Raw genomic sequence first — 9,535 nt, 5'->3', positions numbered from 1 at the left:
AGGCCCTCATACTCAGGGGCCATTGTGCATTAGCTCTAATTGCCCTGAGGCCAGATACCAGGCACTAGGGACAGCCCCATTGCTCTGAACACACAAAATTATTCAAAATAGCCAATAGACAGAAAGCCCTTGAAATCCAAGTAACCTCACATGCTTGCCATACATGAACTGCCCGTACAGCTCTGGCTCATTGTTACCTTGTCCCTGTTACTCCTGGTGTGGCCCTGCCTGGCAGCCTTCTCTCATTTTGAGCTGTAAATAACAGGTTTGAAGGCTTAATCACCATAGCTCTGCAGCTAAGTCCTGTGGCGCTCCTTTTGAAGGCACAATTTCAGATATGCTGGTCCCTGTAGGTTGGTATTGTGCCCAGAGCCTGGGCAATGTACCTTGATGTCTTTGACCCTGAAATAAGGCTTGGTGCACCAGGGGGCGCTGTAGTCTCATGTTCCAGCTTTCCTTCGTGTTGGAAGCATGCGCTGCACTGTGTACCACCATGGTTTGGGGTAGGCTTTGCAGTCTTTTTTGTTGGCCTGCTCCTCTCTGCTTAGGTTTCAGAAACTAAGCCTAACGGAACATGTGTCCATGAAAATGTCAGGAGTGTGAGTGTAGCCCTGAGAGTGTCGCTGACTGGCTGGGTTGCCTTGAGCATACCACCTCCCCTCTCTGTGTTCCTACTTCTCCATCTATGAAATGAAATGGGCATTAATTAAAAAATGATTCTGGCTGGGCGCCGTGGCTCAAGGCTGTAACCTCAGCACTTTGGGAGGCCAATGCAGTTGGATCACCTGAGGTCAGGATTTTGAGACCAGGCTGACCAAAATGGTGAAACCCCATCTCTACTAAAAATACAAAAAAATTAGCTGAGTGTGGTGGCAGGCGCCTATAATCCCAGCTACTCGGGAGGCTGAGGCAGGAGAATCCCTTGAACTGGGGAGCCAGACATGGCAGTGAGCCGAGATCGCGCCGCTGCACTCCAGCCTGGGCAATAAGAGCGAAACTCCGTCTCAGTGGGGGGAAAAAAAAAGATTCTTTTTTGGGGGCTGAGGTCCTTTTTTTTGGATGTTTAATTTTGAAACCTTTACTGAAGGGACACCTACTTAGTATTTCTCCAGGACAGTAATGTTGTTACTTTGCCAACCTGAAGACTGACTATCTCCGGGGCGTAACCTCTGCAACTTGGAAACCTGAAACCTGCTTTTTACCTGAACCCTGACTTGGAAATTGAATGTGGCCCAAAAAGTCTAAATCCAAATATTTCCTGGGATCCCAGCAATGGCCAAGGGCACGCTCTGGGCTCAGCTATTTCAAGAGAGGAAGCTATTCCTGTGTATTGTATTTATCCTACTAATTTCTTGTTTTTTCTTTTTTTTTTTTTTTTGAGACGGAGTCTAGCTCTGTCTCCCAGGCTGGAGTGCAGTGGCCAGATCTCGGCTCACTGCAAGCTCCGCCTCCCCATGGGTTCATGCCATTCTCCGGCCTCAGCCTCCTGCGTAGCTGGGACTACAGGCACCCACCACTATGCCCGGCTAATTTTTCATATTTTTAGTAGAGACGGGGTTTCACCTGTGTTGGCCAGGATGATCTCGATCTCCTAACCTCGTGATCTGCCCACCTTGGTCTCCCAAAGTGCTGGGATTACAGGCGTGAGCCACCACACCTGGCCTATCCTACTAATTTCTAATCACTGCTAGTGCGTTGTTGAACACCTGTATGTACCAGGCACTATGCTAAGTGTTTTACAAACATCAGCTCATTTAATTCCCTCACAATCCTCAAGTATTATCATCCCTTTTTACAGATAAGAAAATTTAGGTTTACACAGCTAGTGAGTGGTGGTACTGAGATCCAAACTCAGACTCAAAGCAAGTCCTCTCAACCAATGAGGCCACTGGAGCTCAAACTCTGCCTCACTCATGGGACCAGGAGGTGTGTCACATGGCCAGGTTCAGTCAAGGGAGGACTAACTGGCTCTCCAGGGATCATCTATAGACCCACATGAATCAATGCTCATTTATGATGATTTGGACCTCTAGATAGCATATGTTCTAGAACCTTAACATTGCCCCCACCCAGGCCAGAGCTCATGGAGATGTAGGTGGTGTGCTCAGATGAACTTGCCCAGGCCCCTGCCGAGGCATGTGCTTTCCTGTCCTTCACACTTTGCCCCCGGCCAGCTCTCTAACTTGTATCTCAAAGTCTATAATTTAATGGCAGAATCTTCTTCAGGCCCCATGTTTCTGGAAATACATTCATTTTATAAATTACTCTATATAATGGGCATAGATTAGCTAGTCAAATACACGTGGGATGCTTTTATTGCAACTCCTTCTTCCAGAGGCTCAACATGATATCAGCATTGGAAGGGCCCCCGGAAGCACTGCAGGATGGAACTGTGTTTATCTTGAACCCAAGCCTACCGTTCCCCAGACCTACCTGAGCACCTGTCCCCATTTCTCTTTTGCAGGCTATCTATGAATCTGGTTCCACAGTTCATACTCTGGGGAACACTGCTCTAGTTCAGGGTTTCTCAACCTCAGCACCACTGATCTTCTTGGTCAGATAACTCTGCTGTGGAGGGCTGTCCTGTGCATTGTGGGACTTTAGCAGCGTTCCTGGACTCTACTCATTAGAAGCCAGTAGCAGGCCAGGCGTGGTGGCTCATGCCTGTAATCCCAGCACTCTGGGAGGCTGAGGCAGGCAGATCACCTGAGGTCAGGAGTTCAAGACCATCCTGGCCAACATGGTGAAACCCCGTCTCTACTGAAATACAAAAAAATTAGCCGGACGTGGTGGCGTGCACCTGTAGTCCTGGCTACTCGGGAGGGTGAGGCAGGGGAATTGCTTGAACCTGGGAGGTGCAGATTGCAGTGAGCTGAGATCATGCCACTGTACTCCAGCCTGGTGACAGAGCAAGACTCCGTCTCAAAAAAAAGAAAAAAAGAAAAAAAAAAAAAACCAGCCAGTAGTAACTCCCTCCCACCCCAAGCTAAAATGTCTCCAGATATTGCAGATATTGCTATGCCTCATAGGGACACAGAGCCTGAGTTGAGTGCCTCTACTCTCTACTCTAACTCGTGCATTCTCAGTAGAGGCGATATTGCCCCCAAGGTAAAACTTAGCTCTTGGAGGGAGAAAAATTTCTTACTCATTTTATGTATAAAGCACAGATACACATACACTGTATAAATAGATATACAGTATATCTGTAGCATTAAAATTTTATGAGGGAGTGTTAGGAAAAAAAAGTCTCAAAAGACTCCTTGGGGGAAGTGATAATGAAAAAAAAAGGGTTCTCTAACTCCATTCTAGCTCAGTGTTTTAGTTCCTATTTATGCCAATTCCTCAGAAAGAATGATATTTATGGCTCTTTTAAGTTGAACCAAAGAGCTAAGCAACTGTTGAAACACAGGGAAAGCATCTGGAAGTTGCCAAAAGCTGAGGCTATGAGAGACTTAGGGCTCATGTCCACTCCTTGGCTATGACTGCTACCCACATCCAAAGTGAACATCAAGACCTCAGCCAAGACCACGGCCAGCGAAGCTCCGCAATCTCCAAGCAGAAGGCGCTTGGGTGAGGGTCTTCCTGTTGCAAAAGGACTTGAAGCTATTTTGCCAGGTCACTTCACACCGGTTTGAGGCCGTGTTAACTACTGAATCAAACAATGTGGTTGGCTAATGCCCTCCAAGTCACTCACAGACACATACATTTGGACAAGTTTTTCTCTTCTCTCCTCTTGAATATCCTTTTTCTTGACTATCTCTGGCCTTCCTTCTCACTCTGGCCTCTCAGATCCCAGTTGTCAGGAGAACATGGCACATCTTGATTGCTGGTCCCTGCATATCCATGATGAGAAACTAACAAACAGGTTGCTGATTCAAAATGTAGAGATTGTTGCTACAGCATATGGCCAGTTAAATGGAATTTTTTTTTTAAACTAAAAAGCCAAAAAGCAGTGGCTGATGCCTGTAATCCCAGTGCTTTAGGAAGCTGAGGTGGGAGGATTACTTGAGGCCAGGAGTTCAAGATCAGCCTGGGCAATGTAGCAAGACCCCTATCTCCACAAAAAATAAAATTAGTCAGCCATGGTGGCTTGCACCTCTAGTCTCAGCTACTTGGGAGACTGAGGCAGGAGGATCACTTGAGCCTAGGAGTTCGAGGTTACAGTGAGCTGTGATTGCACCACTGAACACCGGTCTGGGTGACCCTATTTCTTTAAAAACATCTCTTTTTTAAAAGCCAACAAATACATTTTTAAAAACTAAAAATTTTCTTTTTTAAAAAGAAACTGACTTCATTTTTTTCCTTGATCTTTTCTTAGCACATCTTCTTGGCCTTCAGTCTTGGGAAATGACTAAGAATCATTTTCTGCTTCCTACTTCTATCAAAAAACCCCACTTGAACTCAGTACAATTGGGTGAGGGAGAGAACTCGTGCTCACAGGAAGCCACGCACCCTTGAAAGGCACCGGTCCTTCTTAGCATCGTGCTTCCTGAGCAAGCCTGGCATTGCCTCACAGACCCTCACAGACCTTCCTCAGAGCCGCTTTCAGAAAAGCAAGGTAAGTGGGGATGGGGACATTCTCAGGGTCTTGGGTCGCACACTGCTTTCTGGACCTGGCTCAGACACTCAGGCCCCTCGCGAGTCTAGGGCTTACACTTGGCACCTACCTTGCAGCCCACACACCTTCTACCTGTCCCCACACCCTCCGAGCCCTCATGTGATGGGCATTCATTTATGTGGGGCTCTCCTCCTGCACACATCTGGCCTGAGTCCACATGCCCAAAATAAATAGATCATTTTCATTAAAAATATACACTTGTCTGCTTCTTGCTTCTAGCAAGACTCCCAGGCAAGAAATACCACACACACAAGACCTACAGAATAATTCCAGACCCTTACCAGCTCTGTCTCCTGGTTTTTTGTTCTCCTGATAATTTCCTAACTCCTCAGCCTTGTTTATGCCTTTCATTTTTACTGGTAAATGGTGGAGAAAGAGTAGAATTGTTAGTCATTCAACAAACTTTTTTGGAGACTCTGCGATGCAACAGGTGTTCAGTGTCTATTTGCATGAGTAAACCAAAATCTTTTTCTTTTTTTCTTTTTCTTCTCTTCTCTTTTCTTTCCTTTTTTTTTTTTTTTGAGACAGGGTTTCACTCTGCTGCCCAGGTTGAAGTGCAGTGGTGCCATCATAGCCCACTGCAGCCTTGAACTCCTGGGCTCAAGGGATCCTCCCGCCTCAGCCTCCTGAGTAGCTGGTACTATCAACACATACCATCACACCCAGCTAACTTTTAAAACAATTTTTTTGTAGAGACAGGGTTTCCCTATGTTGCTCACGCTGGTGTGGAGCTCCTTGGCTCAAGTGATCCTCCCTCCTCGGCCTCCCAAAGTGCTGGGATTATAGGCATGGGCCACCGCACACCCGGTTTCAGAAGCTCTTTCTTGAGAAACACAGTTTGGGCATTGGGTGTGTGGTGGTGAGGGTGTGGGGAGAGATCGAATGTGAATTTACTGACGAATGTGAAAAGGATTTTAACAAGGAATGTGAGGGCCCCACAAAAGCCTCCAAAAGGAAGCAAGGGAGTGGCCTTGAGTCGGAAAGTCCTTTAGCCCTGAGTCCCTCTGATAGACATGTCGTCAGCATATGATAAATTTTAAGAAGATTTCAACCTCTTTATCTACCAATTGAGATAGGAGTGAAGGTGGTTGGGGAGATAGAGGTTTTACTTCTGCCTGCAATATGTGTTTTCTAGATCCATCAGGCGAATTCCCACTCTAATAGGATTCTGTGCATAGAAATGATTTTTATATGCAGTTTGACGATGATCATGATCATGATCATGCATATAAAATACACCCAATTGAGAATTGTTCAACTGATTTTGTCATCCCTGAAAGTGATTTCAGTAACCCCAGACTATGAAATATCTTTTTGAAATACATCCTTGAAGAACACTTGCTTGAAAAGGAGGTTTTACGATCCTCACTTACAAACGAGAGAACTGAAGCTCCTAGCAGAGAGGTAAGAACATTAGTGAGGGCCCGAACTGGAATCTGAAACAAACCTGTCTGCCTCCAAAGCCCAAAATTATTTCATCTGGCTGCAGGGTCCTGTGAGTAATCGAGCCCTTCATCTTGGGAAAGGCATATACAGACCTAGAGCAAAACAGTACGCAGCTATGCTCTGCATTTAGCAACACTTTGGTTTATTTTTGTTCTCACAAAAATCTCCTTTGCTCTTCCCCTCATTAGCTTCTTCAGGTTGGGCCCAGACCTGCCTTGAGGAGCCTGTAGAGTTAAAAAATGAACCCCACGGATATAGCAGACACCACCCTTGATGAAAGCATATACAGCAATTACTATCTGTATGAAAGTATCCCCAAGCCTTGCACCAAAGAAGGCATCAAGGCATTTGGGGAGCTCTTCCTGCCCCCGCTGTACTCCTTGGTTTTTGTATTTGGGCTGCTTGGAAATTCTGTGGTGGTTCTGGTCCTGTTCAAATACAAGCGGCTCAGGTCCATGACTGACGTGTACCTGCTCAACCTTGCCATCTCAGATCTGCTCTTCGTGTTTTCCCTCCCGTTTTGGGGCTACTATGCAGCAGACCAGTGGGTTTTTGGGCTAGGTCTGTGCAAGATGATTTCCTGGATTTACTTGGTGGGCTTTTACAGCGGCATATTCTTCGTCATGCTTATGAGCATTGATAGATACCTGGCAATTGTGCATGCGGTGTTTTCCTTGAGGGCAAGGACCTTGACTTATGGGGTCATCACCAGTTTAGCTACATGGTCAGTGGCTGTGTTCGCCTCCCTTCCTGGCTTTCTGTTCAGCACTTGTTATACTGAGCGCAACCATACTTACTGCAAAACCAAGTACTCGCTCAACTCCACGACCTGGAAGGTTATCAGCTCCCTGGAAATCAACATTCTCGGATTGGTGATCCCCTTCGGGATCATGCTGTTTTGCTACTCCATGATCATCAGAACCTTGCAGCACTGTAAAAACGAGAAGAAGAACAAGGCGGTGAAGATGATCTTTGCCGTGGTGGTCCTCTTCCTTGGGTTCTGGACACCTTACAACATAGTGCTCTTCCTAGAGACCCTGGTGGATCTAGAAGTCCTTCAGGACTGCACTTTTGAACGATACTTGGACTATGCCATCCAGGCCACAGAAACTCTGGCTTTTGTTCACTGCTGCCTTAATCCCATCATCTACTTTTTTCTGGGGGAGAAATTTCGCAAGTACATCCTACAGCTCTTCAAAACCTGCAGGGGCCTTTTTGTGCTCTGCCAATACTGTGGATTCCTCCAAATATATTCTGCTGACACCCCCAGCTCATCTTACACGCAGTCCACCATGGATCATGATCTCCATGATGCTCTGTAGAAAAATGAAAAGCTGAAATGCACAGTCAATGAACTTTCCACATTCAAAGCTTACTTAAAATTGTATTTTAGTAAGAGATTCCTGAGCCAGTGTCAGGAGGAAGGCCTACACCCATAGTGGAAAGATGGATTCTCACCCTGCAGGCAACTTTTTCTCTCCCACTAGACAAGTCCAGCCTGGCAAGGGTTCACCTGGGCTGAGGCATCCTTCCTCACACCAGGCTTGCCTGCAGCCATGAGTCAGTCTGATGAGAACTCTGAGCAGTGTTTGAATGAAGTTGTAGGTAATATTGCAAGGCAAAGACTTTCCCTTCTAACCTGAACTGATGGGTTTCTCCAGAGGGAATTGCAGAGCATTGGCTGATAGAGTAAATCCCTACCTTTTGCTGTGGCAAATGGGCCCTCTAGATTAATTTCTTGCTTTTGTGGAACAATATAGAAAACTGTTTTTCTAATAATATATCTCAGGCATAGTATATTCCATTGAGCCAGATGTATGAAGAAACAATTAGCGAAGTGATGAAACCAGATCTCAATTCTTTATTGTAAAGGATTATCTGTTCATTGAAGCCAAACTTTTTATACTGATATAAGGGTGAGGATATGAAGACATTAGAATGGTCTGATTTCTCAACACAAACTACAAGGCATTTAAAATCCAAACATATCTGTGAAAATTCAAACACAGTTTCTCACTTGTTTGTGGCCATGTTTTGTTCTAATTATAACAGAGGAATATTAAAAAGTTTTAAATAGGCTGGGCACGGTGGCCTGTAATCCCAGCACTTTGGGAGGCCGAGGCGGGTGGATCACCTGAGGTCAGGAGTTTGAGACCAGCCTGGCCAACGTGGAGAAAACCCTGTCTCTACTAAAAGATACAAAATTAGCCAGGCATGGGGGCACATGCCTGTAATCCCAGCTACTCGGGAGGCTGAGGCAGGAGAATCGCTTGAACCCGGGAGATGGAGGTTGCGGTGAGCCAAGATCACGCCATTGCACTCCAGCCTGGGCAACAAGACTGAAACACTGTCTAAAAAAAAAAAAAAAAAAAAAAATTAAATAATACATAGGCCAGGAATACATTTATTTGAGGTCATTTACTTGTTTATATTTTATCTTATTTTATTTTATTTTTGAGATGGAGTCTCACTCTGTCACCCAAGCTGGAATGCAGTGGTACTAGGTTCACTGCAACCTCTGCCTCCCGGGTTCAAGCGATTCTCTTGCCTCAGCTTCTCAAGCAACTGGGATTACAGGCAAGCGCCACCACCCCAGGCTAATTTTTTGTATTTTCAGTAGAGACAGGGTTTCACCATATGGGCCAGGCTGGTCTTGAACTCCTGACCTCAGGTGATCTGCCTGCCTTAGCCTCCCAAAGTGCTGGGATTACAGGCATGAGCCACCTCGCCCAGCCAAGTTCTTTTACTTGTTTATAAACAATGCCTTCGTAATTAAAATTAAGGATTAATAAAGCGTGACAATATCTCAATCATTTTGAAGTGCCTGCTATCAATTGAAATAAAAATAATCAACTAAAAGTTATTGTTGACATTGTACAAATATGGTTGTTAAAAAATTATGAAATTTGAAAAGTATCATCCTCTCTTAAAATATTGGCCCTAGTTTTTTTGTTTTTTTTTTTTTTGAGACAGAGTCTCGCTCTGTCGCCCAGGCTGGAGTGCAGTGGCCAGATCTCAGCTCACTGCAAGCTCCGTCTCCCCGGTTTACGCCATTCTCCTGCCTCAGCCTCCTGAGTAGCTGGGACTACAGGCGCCCGCCACCACGCCCGGCTAGTTTTTTTGTTTTTTTTTTAGTAGAAACGGGGTTTCACCATGTTAGCCAGGATGGTCTCGATCTCCTGACCTCGTGATCCGCCTGTCTCGGCCTCCCAAAGTGCTGGGATTACAGGCTTGAGCCACCGCGCCCGACCTTGTTTTTGTTTTTGAGACAGAGTTTTGCTCTTATTGCCCAGGCTGGAGTGCAATGGCATGATCTCAGCTCACCGCAACCTCCGCCTCCTGGGTTCAACCAATTCTCCTGCTTCAGCCTCCCAAGTAGCTGGGATTACAGGCGCCCGCCACCACGCCCAGCTAATTTTTTTGTATTTTTAGTACAGACAGAGTTTTACCATGTTGGCCAGGCTGATCTTG

General features: G+C 45.8%; 1 protein-coding gene across 1 annotated transcript; it reads left to right on the top strand.

Annotated features, from left to right (window-relative positions):
* Nucleotides 1–4,422: 4,422 nt before the first annotated feature.
* Nucleotides 4,423–7,797, top strand: CCR4 (C-C motif chemokine receptor 4). Its single transcript, NM_001266020.1, is given in 2 exon segments — nt 4,423–4,558; nt 6,253–7,797. A coding segment is annotated over 1 exon segment (1,083 nt). The 5' UTR covers nt 4,423–4,558; nt 6,253–6,303; the 3' UTR covers nt 7,387–7,797.
* The last annotated feature ends 1,738 nt before the right edge of the window (nt 7,798–9,535 follow it).

This window comes from Macaca mulatta, chromosome 2 (genome assembly GCF_049350105.2).
Source record: "Macaca mulatta isolate MMU2019108-1 chromosome 2, T2T-MMU8v2.0, whole genome shotgun sequence".
Classification (NCBI taxonomy): Eukaryota; Metazoa; Chordata; class Mammalia; order Primates; family Cercopithecidae; genus Macaca; species Macaca mulatta.
This window is presented reverse-complemented; position numbering and strand designations above follow the sequence as displayed.